Below are 23,089 nucleotides of genomic sequence, written 5' to 3' on the forward strand. Positions count from 1 at the left end.
GAATCCTAAAATTTAGAAAAAAGCAATGAAGTAAGATCTCGTCTATATATTAAGCTGAAATCACTAGAAATAAGAGGCATTTTTCATGCAGCATACCCACATAAATTTCCAATTTTCTTCACTGTATACTCATTCCTTTAATGATGCTTGTTTTCTCACTAGTTTACTTACATGCTGTATTTCCTGCTGGCTGGCTCGGTAGTTTTTCTTGGTTAAATTGTCCACCAGGTAGCTGATTTGAGACAAGGCCAGCGAGAGCGAGTCAAGATTCATTGCTGGTTGGGGCGGAAGCAGGCGGCCGAGCCCGGCGCAAAATCACCATTATTCCCCTTTAGTCACCTCAGAGGCAGGTTAATGCTTTCTTTGTAATCAGCCTGTATCTGGTGTCCGTACAGTGTCTTCAGTTCTTTTTTACCAGGAGTCTTACTCTGTTCTGAAACATGGCACCTGTTTAGAATAAAAAAAATTTTAATTAGCTAATTTTTTATTAGGATTAAAAGAGGTTAAATAACTCTCCATCTTAAGACCTGAAATACAACCAAGGACCTTTTAAAAAATTATGTCGTCTCAACCATTACTGATAAAAAAATGCCAAGTTTGAAAAATTAGGTAGGGGCAGTATAAAAAGAAAATACATCCATCCGCTTCATAAAAGACTGTATTTTTCGCAAGATGTCCTATAACATGAGGCTTCTCCTGTAACAATTTCAATGATAATTTACACTACATCCTTTAGAAGCCACAAGGAAGTATTACCCTAAAATTAGGGCTTGTGGAAAGAAACATTCATCTGACATTCTCAATCCCTCTTCCCACACTGTCTACAACTTATTTAAAAGATTCCATTTATTCACCTTACTACTTATGTATTGCTTCAGAATCAGACAGTAGTTTGGTTTTAAAGCTGTATTTTAGGATATATGTTTCAGTATTTGAACAGCTGACTTAAAATTAAGGACCCCAGAACCCAAATTCCTTCCTGTACTGTTCAAACTTCTCAGTAACAGAATTTAGAAAGGAAAAAGCAGCAATATAGCTAAAATGACAGGATGCTTATCATTTTATTAATTCCAACCACCTGCTGAGTCAGGAACTATTCTATATTACAACACATACAGGACTATTCTGTATCACAACACATACACCGCCCCCCCGCCAAGTTTTTAAGAATTCACCAAGTACCACTGCTGACACAAGAATCTTTGAATGCAAGGAGCTGAGCTTATACACAGCTTCATAATCAGAAATCTGCTCATAACTTCATTACCATCAGAACTTACTACATAAGGTAAAGGAAATTCATGAAGATTAAAAACCCCCTTGGTAAGGGCATTTAAACCTTTAATAACTTCTTAACAATGTAGAAAGACTACCCTGCTTTGTTCTGTTTTGTTTCTACCTATGTTATTCTTCTCTACATCTTCCTGGGGAGAAAAAAAAACAGTAAGAGAATCTTGGGGATGTGGCAAGGCATTTTTGTCTATTCTAAAGTAATACCATGCTGCTGCTACTGCTAAGTCGCTTCAGTCGTGTCCAACTCTGTGCGACCCCATAGACGGAAGCCCACCAGGCTCCCCCGTCCCTGGGATTCTCCCGGCAAGAACACTGGAGTGGGTTGCCATTTCCTTCTCCAATGCGTGAAAGTGAAAAGTGAAAGTGAAGTCCCTCAGTCCTGTCCGACTCTTAGTGACCCTATGGACTGCAGACCACCAGGCTCCTCAGTCCATGGGATTCTCCAGGCAAGAGTAGTGGAGTGGGGTGCCATTGCCTTCTCTGAAAGTAATACCATATAAGAAGTCGAAGATAAACTGATAATATCTATCCATTATATGTAACTAACATGCTTGCTATAAATTCTTAGAGCAAGTTGTTTCCTTCATAGTATGATGATGGCATATTTCACCAAAATTGTTAACATTATTAACTGGTACAACCTTTTCTGAAACTCAAATTGGCAATTATTGTAGAAAGTGATTTTTGCATTACTTCAGAAACTATAATTCCACCATTAAGACTGTATCTTTTGATGTATATTACCTCAAGAACTCAAGGGAAACAGATTTTCAGTGAAATACTGTGTATCATAGCAAATAGAAAGTAGAGCAAAAAGTAACTGCTTAAATATGAAGAAATACAAGAAATAAATTATGGTATATTGAAACAAGGCAGCTGTTAAACAGAAATGAAGCAAAACTGTGCAGGAAAGACACTTATTAAGACAAAAAAAGGGACACAGATGGGAATTCCCTGGCAGGCCAGTGGTTAGGACTCTCACTGCCTAGGCCCAGGTTTCATCCCAGGGAACTAAGGGAACTTAGATCAGGGAACTAAGATCCTGCAGGTGGGGGTGAGGACATAGGAATTTTTGTTGAGTAAGTATTTAATAGCTACCTCTGCGTAAGAAGGTAAAGTGTGGAAGACTGCCCTTTGTATCTTCTTTAGTTTCTAACATTGTTTTCCCACAAGTATATATTTTATTTTCCACCTTTCTTTTTCAAAGAAAAGTTTAAAGAAAAGGGGGGGAAACCCATCAGAAGGGTAGATAAGTTTAGAATAAGTAGATTACTTGAGATTTTTGGTAAAATATCAGCCAAAGAAACTAGAGGAAAAATGAACAGAGCTACACATATATACCACTGGTTGTTTCAAGAATCTTCACATCCAAGCTAAACCAAGCAGCTTATATACAAGTCATTTCCAGGAAAAAAAAAGTCCAAGAAACCACTCAATACCCTCCCAAGTTCAAAATAAAAACTCAAAGTCAGAAATCCTTGGCTAAGATGCCTTCAGATAACATTAACACCAGAACTGTGTGAATAAAAGGGGTCAAAAGAAGACCTCTTTATTAAAAATCTAAAATGCTCATTTTGGGGGATTTCTCTGGCAATTCAGTGGTTAGGACCTATCACTTTCACTGCCGTGGTCCCAGTACCAATCCCTGGTCAGGGAACTAAAGGTCTTGCAAGCTGCGTAGTACAGCCAAATAATAACAACAGTAAAATAAAATGCTTGTTTTTAGTGGCAAGTATAAGTCAAAGTATTTTTAATTTTTATAAGTTGTGTTCAGTTAAAACTGTATTATTCAAGGTCTTTCCTGGTGGTGTAGTGGTTAAGAATAATCTGCCTCCCAATGCAGGGGACACACGTTCAATCCCTGGTCAGAGAACTAAGATCCCACACGCCACGGGGCAACTAAGCCCTCAAGCCACAACTAGAGAGCCTGCACGCCGCAACTACCAAGACCTCACGCTCTGGAGCCTGTGCTCCGCATCAAGAGAAGAAGCCCTTAAGCTGCAATGCAAACCCAGTGGAGCCAAAAAACCCCCCAAATTTGTATTATTCAAAGTATATTATTCATATGAACAGTAGTTACTTTACAATATATTGTTGTTTAGTTGCTAAGTCATGTCCAACTCTTTTTGTGACCCCATGGACAGAAGCCCACCCAGCTCCTTGGGATTTCCCAGGCAAGACAGTTGGAGCAGGTTGCCATTTCCTACTCCAGAGGATCTTCCCAATCCAGGGATCAAACCATCGTCTCTCTCTGTGTCTCCTATTTTGGCAGGCGGATTCTTTACCCCTAGTGCCACTTGGAAAGCAGGTTTACCTGTGGTACAGCACAAATCCAGCAAAGTAAGTGTTCACTGACCTTCCAATAAAATGAATTCCTGCTTGCTTTGGCACTTCAAACTATATCTTCTCTACCGACATGAACTCCATAACAAGGGTTACAACTTTTTCGCATTAACATCTAAAGACTACGAAGGAGGGAGTTCCCTGGCAGTCCAAGGGTTAGGACTTGGTGCTTTCACTGCCGGAGGCCAGGGTTCAATCCTTGGAACTAAGATCCCGAAGCTGCAAGGCGTGGCAAAAAAAAAAAAAAGAACTGCAAAGGATAAAAATACTAGTCTAACACACTTTTCAACAAGTCAATCTTCATTACATAAGCAAGTTAATGCATTAAACTAATGCCCAATTAAGCCCTCACTTTATGAGATCTATTAGTAGGGTGACAACATAATTTATTAACCAAACTAGGATGCTTCTGAAAATAAAGGGGTACCATTAACAATTTACACCAAGACAACAGGTATAAACTAGGACATGTGATCACCTTAGCCATCTAGAAGCCTTAGACAAACTGATCTGTCTCTCCAAGATCCACTTCTGTTAATCTGTTTCTAAAATGCCATGTCACTGGTCTCTTACTTAGTCTCCTTTACCAGCCCTTCCTCTTCTGACCTCACAGTACTGCAATCTGTGGACTTCTCTACATTCACTTTCTTGATATACTTCAGTCTTACAAGTGTTAGAAACTACATATAGCAATAACTTCTATAAATTCTATCTCCAACCCAAATTTCTCTCATATATCTAAAACTGTATTATTTAATTTCCTAATGACAACTCAACTACAACGTGTTCAAAAATGAGCCCCTGGGATTTCCCTGGCAGTCCAGTGGTTAAGACTCCGTGCTTCCAGTGCAAGGGACATGGGCTCGATCCCTGTACCTGTTTTCCCCATCTCAGTTGATACCAACTCCATCTTTAAGTTACTCAGGCCAAATTCTTAGATTTCCCATTCACCGTAATCAGTCAAAAAATTCTTTTGGCTCTACAGAATCTATTCATTTCTCACCACAGCTATAACCAAGAATCATCATCTCTCTCTGGGATTACTATGTTAACCTCCAAACTAGTCTCCCTGTTTGCACCCTTGCTCCACACCAGTCTATTCTCAACAAGACAAAAAGACTTTCCAAATATAAAACACTCAGGTCATCCTGTGCTCAAAACCCTCCAATGACTCAGAATGGAAGCCTGAGCCCTTACAATGGCCTATGAATAAACACAGCTTGAGGGAACCTAGCCACTGGTGCTGTTCTAGCCTTCTTCTTCACTCCCCTCTGCTCAGTTCCCTTTAGCTACAGTGGCCTCCTGGCTGCTTCTCCAGCATACTCCTACCTTAGATTCCTCTGCCTGGAACCATCTTCTTCCAGATGCCAATATGGCTAACTACTTCAAGTCTACACAAATGTCACCTTCTCAGTGAGTATTACCCTGTCTAAATTGCAAACTGCACCCCCCCCAACCAGTCTTTTTCCTTTCCACATTATATCACCAAACATGGGTAACATATTTGCCTATCTCTTCATATAAAAGTTCCACGAAAGCAGTGATCATAATTGTCTACTGTTCATCAATTTATTACAAGCACTACATGGCCCATACAAGGAGTTCACTGCGTATCTGAAAAACTATAAACTGAAGCTTAGGATTTTGCACTTATATTCCGACTCTACCAAAAGGTATGACAATCCACTGAAATTTTCCTAGTCAGAAGTACAATCACATGAGAGTAAATGATAGATAATTTTTAATTTAACTGCCTCAGTAGCTGCCCTATCAAGTTGTTAAGACCCTTCCAATTAACCTTTAGCATCATAATGTGTATATAAATTGGGTCACAATGTCTTTATAGGCCATCTTTATTGAAATAGATAAGTGCAAAACAATAAAGTGTCTTTCAAAAGCTTTCCATCAAAATGTTTAGATGTTAAATTATTTCAAGATCACTAAATCTGAGATTCTAAGATACTCCTCAACTGTAACGGATCTGTGGCCCAGGAGCATTTCATGTGCATACGCAGTGCCTAGTTTTGGTCTCCATATATATCAGGGATTCAAATTGCTAAATAATTACTAACTTCAGGGACTTCTCCAGTGGTGCAGTGGCTAAGACTCCAAACTCCCAATGCAGGGGGCCCAAGTTCAATCCTTGGTCAGGGAACTAGATCTCATATGCCGCAATTAACAGTTTGCAGGCCTCAAGTAAGAGATTGAATGTTGCAACTAAAAAAGATCCCAAATGCCACAACTAGAAGATTCACATGCTGCAACAAAGACTGTAGATCCCACATGTTGCCAACTAAGACAGGGTACAGCCAAATAAACAGCAAAGTAATTTTTAAAAAATCTACCAAGGACAAAAGAAATCTACCAAGGATATGGCTATGTAAATATTAAAACGGCAACTTTGGAAGACAAAGACTGTTTAAGTGTATTCTTGGTACTTTTCCTAATATTAAAGATATTAGAAACAATATATGTATATATTCAGTTCAGCTCAGTTCAGTCGCTCAGTTGTGTCCCAACTCTTTGTGACCCCATGAATTGTTGCAAGGCCTGCCTGTCCATCACCAACTCCCGGAGTTCACTCAAACTTACGTCCATCGAGTCAGTGATGCCATCCATCCATCTCATCCTCTGTCGTCCCCTTCTCCTCCTGCCCCCAATCCCTCCCAGCATCAGGGTCTTTTCCAATGAGTCAACTCTTCACATGAGGTGGCCAAAGTACTGGAGTTTCAGCTTTAGCATCATTCCTTCCGAAGAACATCCAGGACTGATCTCCTTTAGAATGGACTGGTTGGATCTCCTTACAGTCCAAGGGACTCTCAAGAGTCTTCTCCAACACCACAGTTCAAAAGCATCAATTCTTCAGCGCTCAGCTTTCTTCACAGTCCAACTCTCACATCCATACATGACCACAGGAAAAACCATAGCCTTGACTAAACGGACCTTTGTTGGCAAAGTAATGTCTCTGCTTTTCAATATGCTATCTAGGTTGGTCATAACTTTCCTTCCAAGGAGTAAGCATCTTTTAATTTCATGGCTGCAATCACCATCTGCAGTGATTTTGGAGCCCCCTTCCTCCCCCGCAAAATAAAGTGTGACACTGTTTCCACTGTTTCCCCATCTATTTCCCATGAAGTGATGGGACCAGATGCCATGATCTTCATTTTCTGAATGTTGAGCTTTAAGCCAACTTTTTCACTCTCCTCTTTCACTTTCATCAAGAGGCTTTTTAGTTCCTCTTCACTTTCTGCCATAAGGGTGGTGTCATCTGCATATCTGAGGTTATTGATATTTCTCCCGGCAATCTTGATTCCAGCTTGTGCTTCTTCCAGCCCAGTGTTTCTCATGATGTACTCTGCATAGAAGTTAAACAAGCAGGGTGACAGCATACAGCCTTGAGGTACTCCTTTTCCTATTTGGACCCAGTCTGCTGTTCCATGTCCAGTTCTAACTGTTGCTTCCTCACCTGCATATAGGTTTCTCAAGAGGCAGGTCAGGTGGTCTGGTATTCCCATCTCTTTCAGAATTTTCCAGTTTATTGTGATTCACACAGTCAAAGGCTTTGGCATAGTCAATAAAGCAGAAATAGATGTTTTTCTGGAACTCTCCTGCTTTTTCCATGATCCAGCAGATGTTGGCAATTTGATCTCTGGTTCCTCTGCCTTTTCTAAAACCAGCTTGAACATCTGGAAGTTCGCAGTTCACATATTGCTGAAGCCTGGCTTGGAGAATTTTGAGCATTACTTTGCTAGCATGTGAGATGAGTGCAATTGTGCGATAGTTTGAGCATTTTGACATTGCCTTTCTTTGGGACTGGGATGAAAACTGACCTTTTCCAGTCCTGTGGCCACTGCTGAGTTTTCCCAATTTGCTGGCATATTGAGTGCAGCACTTTCACAGCATCATCTTTCAGGATTTGAAATAGCTCAACTGGAATTCCATCACCTCTACTAGCTTTGTTCGTAGTGATGCTTTCTAAGGTCCACTTGACTTCAGATTCCAGGATGTTTGGCTCTAGGTGAGTAATCACACCATGGTGATTATCTGAGTCATGAAGCTCTTTTTTGTACAGTTCTTGTGTGTATTCTTGCCACCTCTTCTTAATATCTTCTGCTTGTGTTAGGTCCATACCATTTCTGCCCTTTATCGAGCCCATCTTTGCATGAAATGTTCCCTTGGTATCTCTGATTTTCTTGAAGAGATCCCTAGTCTTTCCCATTCTGTCGTTTTCCTCTATTTCTTTGCATTGATCACTGAGGAAGGCTTTCTTATCTCTTCTTGCTATTCTTTGGAACATATGTATATATATTGCTCAAAGTATATATGTATATTGTCTCTAGTATCTTTTACACACACACACACACATATATAGCAGTAAAAGGATTAGCTACCTACATCCAATGGAATCCCACCCTACATGTGAACTAGACATTTAAAATGTAGTTTTGCTATAAACATCCACTACACAGTGCAGAATGAAGAAAAGCTTATAAAATGGTACGTAGAAGTCCAACTTATATAAAATTATTTCACATTTTAAATGAAAAACACTACACAATATTAAAAATTATTTGCTGAACATCCAATCTAAGGAATACCAGGCAGTTGTGGTTTACAGTTAATCCTTTAAGTGTTAACATAAAAGAATATTCATGACACTGAGTGAAAAGCTGCAATACTCTGAATAGCATGATGCCATCACATAAACACATCTATGTTTACATGTGCAGAGAAAACAAGCTATAGATTAACAGAGATTACAGAGAGGCTTTCATTTAAAATTCCATTTTTTTTAAGTCCACTAAGAAATCTATACACGTCACACATGTAACATAACATATACACAGTATTATTCACTGCAATATTTATCCTAGCAAAGGAACGGTCATGAGTTGGTGACTGGAGAACAAACATCTCGGATAATGTACAAAGTATTCTACTCTTTGTTTAAAGCTTTAATTTCTATAAATGCTACTTTTTACTTTGTATATATGCACACATAAACACAGTTGCCTTTTTTTTTTTTTTTTGCAAAAAATACATGGATAGATCAGCCATTAACTAATAAAAAGCTACCTACACTGGAGTGGGTGAGAAGTGGGTAGTAGACACAGGAATCAGAACAAAAATTCACTGATTATACCTTTTATATGGTTTTGACTTCTGAACCATTATTTACATCTTTGATATTTAATAAGAAAAAAACAAAAAGCATAAATGAACCCGAGTATCAAGCTGATAATAAAGAACACAGTAAAAACAAATACTTCAACTAACACAGTATCCTGAACATTCTTGATGTAGAGTGGGATATATTTTTAAGGACAGAAAGAAATCAAAGAAATCTGACTCAACAGGTTTACTTTTAGCAGTAATATTTTACTGCAATTCTAAGCTACATTTATATATTACTGGACACAGCAAATAAATGAATAGGCATCCAGAATCAGTGCAGATCAATGTAGTAAAGACCAAAGTTTAGTTTGACAGAAAACACGAAAATTCTATAAAGGAATTATCCTTCAATTAAAAAATATATTTTTAAAAAAGATAAAAGTTTAAAAAACCTGAAATATTTTATTTGAAATATAAGTATCAACAGGAACTCATTTGAAAAATTTCTGGGACTTCCATGGTGACCCAGTGGTTGAAGACTCTATTCTCCCAACAAAGGGGGGCCCAGGTTCAATCCTTGGTCAGGAAACTAGGCCCCACATGCTGCAAACTGAACCCAGTGCTACTAGGTCTTCACTAAGACCCACATGCCACTAAGACCTAGTGCAGCCAAATAAACAAAAATGTCCTGAGTCTAATAAAATATATTAGAGTGAACAACAAAAACTACAAGACTTTGTTGAAAGCAAGCATCAGAAAAATAATAGTAATAAATACAGGAAGGAAAGTGTTACTTAACACTGTTAAAATGTCCATGCAACCCAAAGCGATCAATAAATTCAACATAATATCAAAATTCCAATGGCCTTTTCCATAGGAAAAAAAAATTCTAAATTTGTATGTAACCAAAGGATCTTGAATAGCCAAGGCAATTATAAAAAAGAACAAAATCAGGCCACAACAAACTTAAAAGCTTCAGTATAACAAAAGAATAAAATGAAAAGACAACCTATAGAATGGAGAAAATATTTGCAAACCATGTATCAAGAGGTTAATATCCAAAGTTTATAAAGAACTCATACAATTCAGTAAGAAAAACAAATATGACTTAAAAAAAATATTTAAGCTGCGGGAATTCTTTGTTGCATCATCTAAAATCTAGTTTCCCAACCATGGATTGAACCCCCCACCCCTGCACTGGGAGCTCTGAGTCTCAGCCACTGGACCACCAGGTTAAGTCCCAAATCTGATTTTAAAATGAGCAAAGGAACTAAGTGGACAAAGAAGACACCAAAACAGCTAGCCAACATTAAAAGTGCTAAACATCACTAATCCTTGGGGGAAATGCAAATCAAAACCAGGGTATCATCTCACATCTATAAGGATGGCTATCAACAGTAAGACAAGAGGAGTTAGCAAGGATGTGGAGAAAAGAGAAGCCCTATATACTGCTGTTGGAATTATAAACTTGTTCAGCCACTATGGAGAACGTAGAGATTCCTCAAGATATTAATAAAACAACCATACAATCCAACAATCCCACTTGCATATACATCCAAAAGTAATGAAAACAGGTTATTAAAGAGATATTTGTACTCCTGTATTTACTGCAGCATTATTCACAATAGCCAATACGGAAATAACGTAAGTTTTTGTCAATGGACGAACATATGAAGATGCAGTACATACAATGGATCCTTGAAAGACACAGGCTTGAACTGAGTGGGTCCACCAAACGAAGGTTTCACAAAGGTTTTTATGCTAAATATGTACTATGGCACTGTATGATCTGTGGCTGGATGCCAAACTGCACATACTGACACCAACTACAAAGTTATACATGGGAATTCATGCCCCTAATTCCATATCATTCAAGGGTCAACTCTGTATACAATGGAATTCTCTTCAGCCATGAGGGGGAAAAATATCCTGCCATTTGTCCCAATGTGGTTGGGTCTGAGAACATTATGCTAAGTGAGATAAGTCAAAGACTATGACTTCCCTTCTATGTGGAATCTTTAAAAAAAAAAAACTACCATCAAACTTATACAGAGAACTGATAACTGACTGATGGTTGCCAGAGGTGTATGCATTAAGTATGTGAAGGTGGTTAAAGGTACAAGCTTCCAGTTATAAAGTTTAAGTCCTGGGGATGTAATATACAACATGCTGACTATAGTGATTAATAGAATAAATCTGAGAAGTCAGGAAAAAAGGGAAAAAACAGATTTAACAACTATGTGTAATAATAAACATTTAGACTTGTGATCATTTTGAAATATATGCAAATTTCAAATCATTTTGATGTATGCCTGTAACTATTGAGTATAACTCAATAAAAAATAAGTTAAAATGTTAAAAAATCAAACTTGAAAAAACATAGTGGAATGGTGGTTACCCAGGGGGTGAGGGAATGTATGTTTAAAAGGTACATACTTGCAACTAGCAAATAAGTCCTAGGGATCTAATACACAGTACAGTGATTATGGACAACAAAACTGTATAATAAACATTAAATTTATTAAGACAGTAATTGTTCTCAGCATAAGAAATAATTGTATGATGTTGACAGATGTATTAGCTAACATTACAAAGGCAATCATATTACATTATAAATGTATCAAACCAACATATTATACACCTTAAACTTACAATGTTATGTATCAATTCTGTCTCAGTTTTTTAAAAGCCCTAGAAACAATGATACCCCAGAAGCAAGGAACTCATCTAACTTCTGGATCTTGGTTTCTAAATACTAAGAAGAATCAAGATTCCTTGGAGACATGACTAATTCCAGGATTTTTAAACAAGGAAGACGCAAGGTGAATTTGGATCATCCTGTGACAAAAACGGGAAACACTCACAAGTTTCAGGGGGATAATGTCAGAAAGACACAAGAGCCAATTAAAAGGACTGTTACTAATGCTAGGTCTATTTGAGCACCAGAAGGGACTTATGAACAATGTTTCTATAATTTACCCCAAATGCCACATCACTTAGAAATGCTTGAGGGAACAGAACATGGAACACACATTTCTGAATCCACACTGGTGATCAAATTTACTTTTGGCAGCCACAAATTTCTTTCTATGAATTCTAAGTTCTTCATGTGTGCAGATGAAAATAAAATCCAAACAGTTAAGCATTCTGACATAGTTATAAGATTAAATGAAAATGTGTTATCTAACCTGTAATTGCAGTACGCTACTATGGGTAAAAGTTCCTTCCAATAAATCACAGGGTAAAAAAAAATTGCCTATGACCATAACACAGTGAATGAGAATTCCTGAATCCATTATTACCCTTAAAGAGGAAGGACAAGATGTACCTCGTACAGAAAGGTGGTGGCTAACAAATTTTAAAAGTATAAAAGATTAAGTTGCCATTTTGTAATATCCCTGCCCAGTATAAAAACCAATTCAGGCAAGAATCACCAATAATACAGGGCTTCCCCAGTGGCTCAGCAATAAAGCATTTGCCTGCAACGCAGGACGCGGGGTTCTACCCCTGGGTCAGGAAAATCCCAGAGAAGAAAATGGCAAACACTTCAGTATTCTTACCCAGAAAATCCCATGGACAGAGGAGCCTGGCAAGCTATATAGTCCATGGGGTTGCAAAGAGTCAGACACAAGTGATCATGTACACATGCATATGCCAGAAAGTCTTAATTTGTAGGAGATGCATGCTGAAACATTTATGATCAAATACTTCAGTAAAAATATAGAAATGTAGAGAAAATAAACATGGCAGAATGTTAACTTGAATCTAGGAAGACGTTACAGGGTTGTTCACTGTACTATTCTTTTTTCTGTACATGTGAAAGAATTTTTCTTAACAAAACTGGGGATGGGGGCATGTATTACCTTCATAATTATAAGCAGGAATTACCAGCACATGATGAGATTTCCAAAAATTGACTTTGTACTCAAGTTGTATTTAAATTTTTATAAGTATATGGTAATTTTTACAAAGTAAAAAATTCAAGGTAAGTTTAAGCAATTATTTTTAAAAATTCAAAATTTAAAGCCATTAAGACCATTAACTACATGTAACGAAAGGGTAAATGACCTTGAATAAGTGACTGAACATATATGCTTCCCCCCATTTGTAAAATCAGGCCTCAGCTATAGTGTGTGTGTGTGTATCTGCAGTACTCAAAACGCTGATTCCTAGGGCTTCCCTGGTAGCTCAGTGGTAAAGAATCTGCCTGCCAATGATGCACAAGATATGGGTTCAATCCCTGAATCGGGGAGATCCCACCTGTCAAGGAACAATTAAGTCCATTTGCCACAACTATTGAGCCAGTGCTCTGTCTCTCCAGTAGCTAGCGCAATTGTGTTCGACTCCTTGTGGACTACAGGCTCCTCTGACCATGGAATTTTCCAGGCAAGAATACTGGAGTGGGTTGCCATTTCCTCCTCCAGAGGATCTTCCCAACCCAGGGATGGAAACCCCATCTATACTTGCAAGTGGATTCTTTACCACTGCACCTCCTGGGAATCTCTCAGCTATACCAAAGCTTTCCCAAAAGGGTTTATCTTTAAGGGGTAGAAGGTATAGCAGAGATAAGGATCTCCTAAGCCCTCATGGGAACAACAGTAGATGATGCTCTTTCACCTCAACATCACCTTTAACAGCTAGCTGAAAAGTAAGCAACTGTCAATCTTTTCGGTGGAGCTGCTGGGGAAGTTTACATACCACATGCCAAGAAGGGTAAACAGGCAGACGAAGTTGTGACTGACTGGTCTCCGTGATGATATGGTAAAGCTGAGTCATTGGCTCCTGACAGGAGCAACTGAAACCCTTAAATCTCTTGTCTTCTCTGTTCAAATGGCATTCAAGACAGTTGCAATGCTGCTATGCACACAAATTCTCAAACTAAGGTTACATCTTTATACTTTTACATCATTATTTTTAATGTTGGGCTCAAAATACATTCACATTTTTCTAAAAGTCAGTACTAAATAAAAAGGACAAGACTTTATCTTTAAGCACTTCAATTTAAAGTTTTTGAATGTCTTGAAAAAAATGCTCTGAATGTATCATATATTTATGTAAAAGTGAAACTTCTTGCTCAAGATGACTGTCAATAATTTGGGGATTATTAAAGTATGTGTAGCTCTTTCAAGCATAAAACTAACATAAATCTTACTACAGAAACAAGATCAAGTTCATTAACTTTGAAAATATTTTTAATTGGAAAGTTTCACTATTATTATTCCTTATTTTATCAGGATTATACAAAATGTCAAATGATTCTTTTGCAGTTTACTCCACTATACTATACCATAAGAATCATCTTCTAGAGATGGCCTGTACCTTCCTTTAATTCACAGTTGAGCCTAACCATATACCATGTGCATACTTTAGATGCTACAGAAAACACAAAAATAAACACTGACCTCAAGGGGCTTAGCAGAATACAGAATTTACTGCAATGCTTGCAACAAGGCAATTGTATATAAGGAGTGGGGGGGGTGGGGAACAGTATTTAAAATGCTGATTCCTGGAGCTTCCCTGGTGGCTCAGTGGTAAAGAATCTGCCTACCAATGCAGGAGACATCCCTGATTCGGAAAGATCCCACATGTTGAGAAACAAGTAAGTCCATTTGCCACAGCTACTGAGCCTGTGCTCTAAAGCCCGGGAACTGCAACTACTGAGCCCACGTGCCACAACGGAAGCCCACATCCCCCAGAGCCTACGCTCCACGGAAGAGAAGCCACCACAATAAGAGAAGCCATCACAATGAAAAGACTGCACACCACAACTAGAGAATAGCTCGCACATCAAGGAAGACACAGCACAGCCAAAAAAAATATAAAATTCTTTTCTAAAAAGCTGATTCCTGGGAATTCCCTAGCAGTCCAGTGGTTAGGACTCCAAGATTTCACTGCTGTGGGCCCAGGTTCAGTCCCTAATCAGGGAACTAAGATCATGCAAGCTGCATGGCATGGCCAAAAATGATGATTCCTAAACATCACCTTACACCAAGAGTCAAAATCTTCGGGGAAAGAGAACAGAACGCTGCATTTTAAACTCTGGAGATGGGTTTTTGTGAATTTTAAAGTTACAAAACCACTGATTTTACAAATAGCTCTGGGATTAGTTTAAGAAAAGTATAACTTGACACAGTCTGTTGTTGTAACATAAGGAAAGTCCCTCCCACTGATTCCTTTTTTGGCTAGAGCAGAGACATCTTTGTAAAGGTAATTTGGTTATTCATAGCAGAGGCCAGCAACCTGCATAGTATCACCTAACTTGCTTGCTCTAGGTTTAAATATGGTATCAATAGGTACTTTGAGAAGCCCCCCTAAAAAAGCCAAACAGACTAGGCCCAAGGCTATCAGGTTTACTGAACCCCCAACTTCCATTATTAAAAACACACAGAATTCTCAGATATTCTCTACTAATACCAAAGTCTGACCTTGAAAATTCTTAAGTCTTTTTTTTTTTTTAGGCTCTGCCTGTGATAGGCTTTTTTAATTGGAGGATAACTGCTTTACAATATTGTGTTAGTTTCTGCCATATATCAACATTAATCAGTCATAGATACATATATGTCCCCTCGCTCTTGAACCCCCATCCCACCCCTCCAGTTTGTCACAGAGCACCAGTTAGCATCATTCGGCAAATTCCCACTGGCTATTTTACATATGGTAGCTGACTCATTAGAAAAGACCCTGATGCTGAGAAAGACTGAAGGCAGAAGAAGGGGACGACAGAAGACAAGACGGTCGGATGGCATCATCAACTCAATGGACATGAGTTTGAGCAGGCTCCAGGAGATGACGGAGGACAGGGAGGCCTGGCACCCAGCAGTCCATGGGGTGGCAGACAATCCCACACAACTGAACAACAAAGGTTTGTTTCAATGTTACTCTTTCAATTGTCCCTCCCTCTCCTTTCCTGACTGTCTACAAGTCTGTTCTCTTTACTAAGTCTTTAAAAGTAGCATTCTGACTAAAAGAGGCTGAGTTGAGCCTTCTTTTCTCATTCCCAACATGTTCTACAACTGAACAGTTCAATATGGCAGCTATGAACATGTGGCTACTGAAATGTGACTAGTGACCAAAAGGCTCAATTTCTAAAATATTACTTAATTTTAACTTATCTTAGTGCAAAATTAAGGACTTCCCTGGCAGTCCACTGGTTAAAATTATGCACTTCAAATGCAGGGGGCTCAAGTTCAACCCCTGGTTGGGAAACTAAGTTCCCCTGTGCCACACTAAGCCGCATGTGGGTAGTGCTACCATACTGGACAAAGCTGTAAAGTGCTATGGCCCATATAAATCAGAGTAAGTATCTACTCTTGCATCCAGAAGCAACCAATACTAATTTTCCCTGATGTCCCACTTTTCACTTTGGTTTCCTTAAAAGAGCTCACTTCATGATCAACTAAACCCTTGTTGTTGTTCAGTCGCTAAGTTGAGTCTAGCTCTTCTCGATTCCATGTCCTGTAGCCTGCCAGGCTCTTCTGTGCAATGGATTTTCCCAGCAAGAATACTGGAGTTGCCATTTCCTTCTGCAGGGGATCTTCCCGACCCAGGGATCAAACCCGCCCTAACTTAAAATATATATCCTGATGTTTAATATTTCTCCAGTAGGCAGGGACTCTAAATTTACTGTGTACAGCTCCAAGTCATTCATCAAAAATGTTGGCTCACTTATTAAAATTCTAGTTATAATTACTGTGTACATAATAGGATAACTTACAGAAGCATAATCACAACAAATACTTTAATAATTAGAATTAATCTAAGCATTTTACCTACAGCTGACCCTTAAACAAGGGTTTGAATTGAGAGGGTCCTCTTATATGTGGATTTTTGTTCAATAAATACATACTGCAGTACCACATCCAAAGTTGGTTGAACCTACAGATAAAAAGAGCCAACAGTAAAGCTGTCCATTAGTTGTTTATTGCAATGGGGTTGGTGCCCCAACTCTCACATTGTTCAAGGGTCAACTATGTCAGTTTATCTAAACCTGGTAACTTGTTGAGAAAGATATTATCCCAACTTTAAAGAGAAATAGCTGAACTTGCAGCTACTAAGTAGAAGAATTATGACACAGTTATAATAGGGCAGGAGATACAGGATTTAAAAAACACAACTTGTATTATAACTTCCAAATAAGTATTTTAAAGAATCTAATTGTTTTAATGCCATTTCCTGATATAAGTATCACCAATCTTAAAGAAAGTGATGAAAAATAAGAGCTTCAGCATATGCCGCACAGTGTGGCCAAAAAGTAAAAAAGTAGGATAACTAAATTTGAATTTCAGATAAATAATAATACATCATAAAAAAAAAAAGAGAGAGCTTTAGGCCCCTAAGCCCCCCTATCTCTGCACTTTGTCTTTTAATTGATTCCTTCTTCACCCAGGAAATGACCAACTCTTTAAAAAACTTACTCAGAACTGCCTGGGATCCACCAAAAGGGCACTTGTTAAGCAAATCAAAAAATGGAATATTATGTAACACTAAAAAAAAAAGAGGAGCTACCTAGAAAGACTGGAAATACCTATTAGGGGATAAAAGCAAGCTACATGTGTGTATATGTCCTTATATGCGGACTATCTAGAAGAATACAAACAGTAACCATACATGAAAAGTCAGACGAAGGAAGCTAAGATGGGAATTAACCTTTTGGAGAACATAGGCAAAACACTCTCCGACATACAGCACAGCAGGATCCTCTATGACCCACCTCCCAGAATATTGGAAATAAAAGCAAAAATAAACAAATGGGACCTAATTAAACTTAAAAGCTTCTGCACAGCAAAGGAAACTATAAGCAAGGTGAAAAGGCAGCCTTCAGAACGGGAGAAAATAATAGCAAATGAAGCAATGGACAAACAACTAATCTCAAAAATATACAAGCAACTCCTACAGCTCAACTCCAGAAAAATAAATGACCCAATCAAAAAATGGGCCAAAGAACTAAATAGACATTTCTCCAAAGAAGACATACAGATGGCTAACAAACACATGAAAAGATGCTCAACATCACTCATTATCAGAGAAATGCAAATCAAAACCACTATGAGGTACCATTTCACGCCAGTCAGAATGGCTTCGATCCAAAAGTCTACAAGCAATAAATGCTGGAGAGGATGTGGAGAAAACGGAACCCTCTTACACTGTTGGTGGGAATGCAAACTAGTACAGCCACTATGGAGAACAGTGTGGAGATTCCTTTAAAAACTGGAAATAGAACTGCCTTATGATCCAGCAATCCCACTGCCGGGCATACACACTGAGGAAACCAGAAGGGAAAGAGACACGTGTACCCCAATGCTCATCACAGCACTGTTTGTAAGAGCCAGGACATGGAAGCAACCTAGATGTCCATCAGCAGATGAATGGATAAGAAAGCTGTGGTACATATACACAATGGAGTATTACTCAGCCATTAAAAAGAATACATTTGAATCAGTTCTAATGAGATGGATGAAACTGGAACCTATTATACAGAGTGAAGTAAGCCAGAAGGAAAAGCACCAATACAGTATACTAACGCATATATATGGAATTTAGAAAGATGGTAACAATAACCCTGTGTACGAGACAGCAAAAGAGACACTGATGTATAGAACAGTCTTATGGACTCTGTGGGAGAGGGAGAGGGTGGGAAGATTTGGGAGAATGGCATTGAAACATGTATACTATCATGTATGAAACGAGTCGCCAGTCCAGGTTCGATGCACCATACTGGATGCTTGGGGCTGGTGCACTGGGACGACCCAGAGGGGTGGTATGGGAAGGGAGGAGGGAGGAGGGTTCAGGATGGGGAACACATGTATACCTGTGGCGGATTCATTTCGATATTTGGCAAAACTAATACAATATTGTAAAGTTTAAAAATAAAATAAAATTAAAAATTGTTAGAGTAAAAATAAAATAAAATAAAATTTCCCTGAAAAAAAAAAAAAAAAGTAATTTTCAAAAACAAAAGGTCAATAAAAGTTTATTGCATATTCCAAGATTCTCTATACAGAAATCCCAATCTACAGAGGTCTGAACCTCATTCCCTGTGCAGAAAAGAGTTAATTTAACAGAGAAGGCCTGAGACTGCTTCTCCTTAGGAAGACTTGCCAGGTTGGCTCTTTGCTGTTGTCAGTACTTGGATTTTGAGAGAATTCCCATTCCCAGAATGAGGCTCACTGTGCCTAAACTGTACCCAAAAAAGTGGCTTATACTGAACAGCTGTTTTCCCTCTGGGAATCTGGAATTTTTCTATGTGGTAGGCAGTAGGTGCCTTCATGACCAACCGAGGCACTGAGTCTCTACGAGCTTCCTTGCCAGCCAACATTTCATACACATGTGTTGTCACAAGTGCTAGAGGAATTAAGTGAGTCCTGCATGACTCCCACTGGGAGAGGCTCAGGCACGGGAGAACAAGCCCTAGTTTTCTTTGGCTGTTGTTTAACCACTAAGTTGTGTCCGACTCTTTTCCAACCTCAAAGACTGTACGCCGGCAGGCTCCTCTGTCCATGGGATTTCCCAGGCAAGAATACTGGAATGGGTCACCATTTCCTTCTCCAGGGAATATTCCTGATCCAGGGATGAAATCTGCATATCCTGCATTGGCAGGTGGACTCAGCATGTTTGCTTTCCTGATTTTGCTTTGTATTCTTGTAATAAATCACAGCCCTGAGTAGAGCCATATGCCAAGTCCTGTGAGTCCTTCTACAAAATTACTGGACACCCACCTCCCAACACATTCATTCTGTTACTAGCCAAGAAGAAATGCCTTCTGAAGGTAAGTGGACTCAATTTGTGGGTCTCTTCTCTAGAATGTGCAGAATCCATTTGAGAATTTTACATTTTATCATAAAGACAATTCTGGAAGCTATTTGGATTGGCTGAGATACATGAAAGACATGGAGGTCAACTGTAACTGAAGTAAACTTAGTGAGGGAGAGAGTAAGTTGGCAGGGGGAAGGTGGAATATTTGAGAAGGTACAGGGCAGGGCTAATGATGAAAGGACTTTCTTTGGCTTTTACTAAAGACAGATGGAGAATCAATGGCCAGTTTGAACGGAAGACACGACCTTAGTTTTAAAACTGTAAGAATCACTCTAGATGATGAGAATAAACCAAAGGGGAGCCAAGGGTAGAAAGCAAAGTAGATAATAGCACATTAAGAGAATTAGTGACTAAAACCCAAACACAGAAGAACTCTAAAAAGCTATACACATATCCCAAAACTAGGTCAGTATACTAAAGCAATTTATCATACCAACATTTTGTAGTTGCCAAAGTCCTTGAGGGCTTACTGATTGGAAAAGACAAAAATCAAAATGAAATACTTTCAAGGAATTTTTAAATTTTACCTTTGGACAGACAATCTCAACTGCTGTAACCTCTAGCATAACTGTTTGAAAAGGGAAGAGGATTATTCCTAAAATACTCATGCCATAATAGTGACTATTTATACATGGTATACATATCTCTTCATTACCTAAAGAACAAAGAGCACCAGCATAAATAATTCAAATTGTGGACACCCCCAAATTATGTATTTCCAGGCTTAGAAAGATTTAGTGTAAAACTTTCTTAGAACCCACCTGGCAAGGAATAAGGAAATATTCAAGGGTATAAGAGTCGACAGGTAATAAATTGGTTTGAAATGAAAGCTCTGCCAAGGATAAAAACGAATTGATCAAGAGCTGACTTACTTCATAACTATGTCACTTCAAATATGCCAATTTTACTCAAGGCAATGGAACCTTAATACTAACTCAAAAAACATTTAATAGCCTTGTGTGGATAGCTTCGCAATTTTATTTATTTTATGGCCACACAGCACATGGGATCTTAGTTTCCCAACCAGAGACTGAACCAGCACTTCCTGAAGTAGAAGCATAAAGTCTCAACCACTGGACCACCAGGAAAGTCTCTTCACACTTTTAATAGAATACAATCCATATATCAGCATATGCTATGCTGTGCTATGTCAAGTCGCTTCAGTCGTGTCCAACTCTGCGACCCCACAGACGGCAGCCCACCAGGCTCCGCCATCCCTGGGATTCTCCAGGCAAGAATACTGGAGTGGGTTGCCATTTCCTTCTCCAATGCATGAAAGAGAAAAGTGAAAGTGAAGTCATTCAGTCGTGTCCGACTTTTAGCGACCCCATGGACTGCAGCCTACCAGGCTCCTCTGTCCATGGGATTTTCCAGGCAGGAGTACTGGAGTGGGGTGCCATTGCCTTCTCCAATATATATATCAGCATACTTTAAACAACTGTTAGTGTTAGCAAAAAACAATTTATTTATAAAAATGGAAAAAGTGAAACGATCTCAAAAAGCATGCTTACTCCAAAATCAGAAAAGAATCAGTTCTTGATCTGAAACCAAATATTCAGAAGCATCTTCCCAGTAACATGTGCAAAATTACAAAGCTATGCCATATATTTAAGACTGCTAAAAAAATTAGAGAACTCTTCTTAGAGCTATACCTTAAAACTCTAACTACACCAATAGAAAACTTACTCAAATATCTGTCACAATTCAATTTACAGTGAAGAACATTTAAAAATTTATGTAAAAAAAAAATTTTTTTAAAGCCGCTCATCCTTTGAAGGCCTCAAAAGAAATGCAAGTTTATTACACTGAAGTTCAATAATGCCTACTTTCAATAACTGTAAGAGAAAAGACTATCTTTCTGTCATACTTGAGTTTTATATTTTTCACACTGAAGAGATGAAAAACTCAAATCTTGTATCTTGTCCTCCAAAAATTAGTGGTTGATCATAGATTATCCTCACCTTTTTGATGAACGATCAAAGTCTTCCTTGTACTTTAGCAGTACGGCAAGACAGAACCAACAGTAGGCTAGAGTAGGAAAACCTGGTCTAACACTAATCTAAGGAAGTCACTTCAATTTCCTGGGCTTCAATTTTCTAAACATACCATTAATTCTGTATGACTAGATTTCAAAGTTTAACTTTCCAAAAGATGTCAACTGAATTGTAAGTATATATAGCTTGAAGAGAAACAGCCTGTGCCCTCAAAGAACAAAAACCACGGTGTATGGTTTTCCAAGAACGCCGTGTTCCGTGTTCTATAAATCTACCCAAGTGTAACAAATGGAAGCATTATTCAATTACAACTCAGGACAACTGTATGTGTTTGGAGAATGAGAGACTCCTTACCTACTACAAAGTAGGATAGAAAACTTACAAATCAATATATGGTACAGGTAAGTGAAACTAGCCAAGAGGAAGAAGAAATTAATTTGCTTAGGGAAATCAGGGAAAATATAGACGGTACATGTGAATACAAATTGGAATGGTAATATTTTGTTAACTACAGATGATGACACTCCAGACAATAGGGGCACCACTCTGCAACAATCTTTTAACTACACCATATTAGTAACATGTTGCTATGAGTACAGAGGGATCAATACTTACACAGTGATAGGTCAAGGTACTGAAAAACTTGAGTACAGAATGCCTAGATTCAAACCAATGACTTGGTAGACAATTTGTCATTAATATAAAGAACTAACTGTATTCCTGGAATCATTTACATTTTCATGTATTATTTATGTAATAAAGAAATCCAATAAAAGATACTGGAGATCAGTTAGAAAGATAATGAAAAAATGACAGGGTCTGAAACAAAGAAGGAACCACTCTGATTATGAGTTCACAAAAAAATTAACAGTAATGCTGCATTTCAAACCTAAGAGCTCTAAATCCAAGGTGACAAACTTTCAAACTAATTATCTAAAAGGGGAAGTGTTGAGCTCTTAATATGAAGCTTAAGAGCAATAAAATGGTATCTTTCAAAATAATGCTTTCACTTTACATTTCATATAATTAGTCCACCACCACAAAACAAAAACAAAAAAACCCACAAGAACAAAACCTACACCTCCACTGCAGACCCTTCAACATATCATTCAACATTCTAATTTAGCCTAGAGGCAGAAATGCATTTTTTTTTTCCAGAAATGCATTTCTCAAACCTATACTCCATACTCCCAAAGGCTGTATTTCCTTCAAATCTCAACACAGGATTTCAAATTAAGTCTACATATCTACTGACTTCTCAAATGAGTTTTTCAATGAATAATTTTATTCGCTTTGCTACATTCTTGCAAATACATGAATGAAAAGTACCTTAAAATTAACTATTGTGTACATAAAGGATGCAAAGGTTTTGAGCCCATTTTAGCTTTGAAATATGCTTCTTAAAAATTGTAAGCAAATAGGAAAGGAACTGCAAGATCTTTCTTTATATAAGGTCTTAAAATAAGACTCAGTAGGATGCCATTTTGAAACTTCCCAGCAGGAAGTTCAGTTTGGACAGAGGGCCAGTTAAA

The 23,089-nt window shown here is 38.2% G+C and overlaps 1 protein-coding gene and 1 long non-coding RNA gene across 11 annotated transcripts in view; one reads left to right on the plus strand and one right to left on the minus strand.

Annotated features, from left to right (window-relative positions):
- The window catches only part of CNOT1 (CCR4-NOT transcription complex subunit 1), an 82,832-nt gene that overhangs the window by 57,154 nt on the left and 2,589 nt on the right, over positions 1-23,089 (minus strand). For all 10 annotated transcript variants that reach the window (XR_015145538.1, XR_015145537.1, XM_086350938.1 and 7 more), the window contains exon 2: positions 172-447. Coding sequence is in view for 8 of the 10 variants with exons in the window: in XM_086350938.1 (XP_086207064.1) it covers positions 172-273 (102 nt within the window). In the remaining 2 variants the exon portion in view is untranslated. The remainder of the gene's footprint in view (positions 1-171; positions 448-23,089) is intronic.
- LOC147353332 (uncharacterized) lies at positions 14,528-18,728 on the plus strand. The gene is made up of 2 exons (XR_015145544.1): positions 14,528-15,613; positions 17,138-18,728. It is a non-coding gene; the product is annotated as an uncharacterized LOC147353332 (long non-coding RNA).

This window comes from Bos grunniens, chromosome 18 (genome assembly GCF_055505025.1).
Source record: "Bos grunniens cultivar Pamir isolate PY7600 chromosome 18, Bosgru_T2T1.0, whole genome shotgun sequence".
Classification (NCBI taxonomy): domain Eukaryota; kingdom Metazoa; phylum Chordata; class Mammalia; order Artiodactyla; family Bovidae; genus Bos; species Bos grunniens.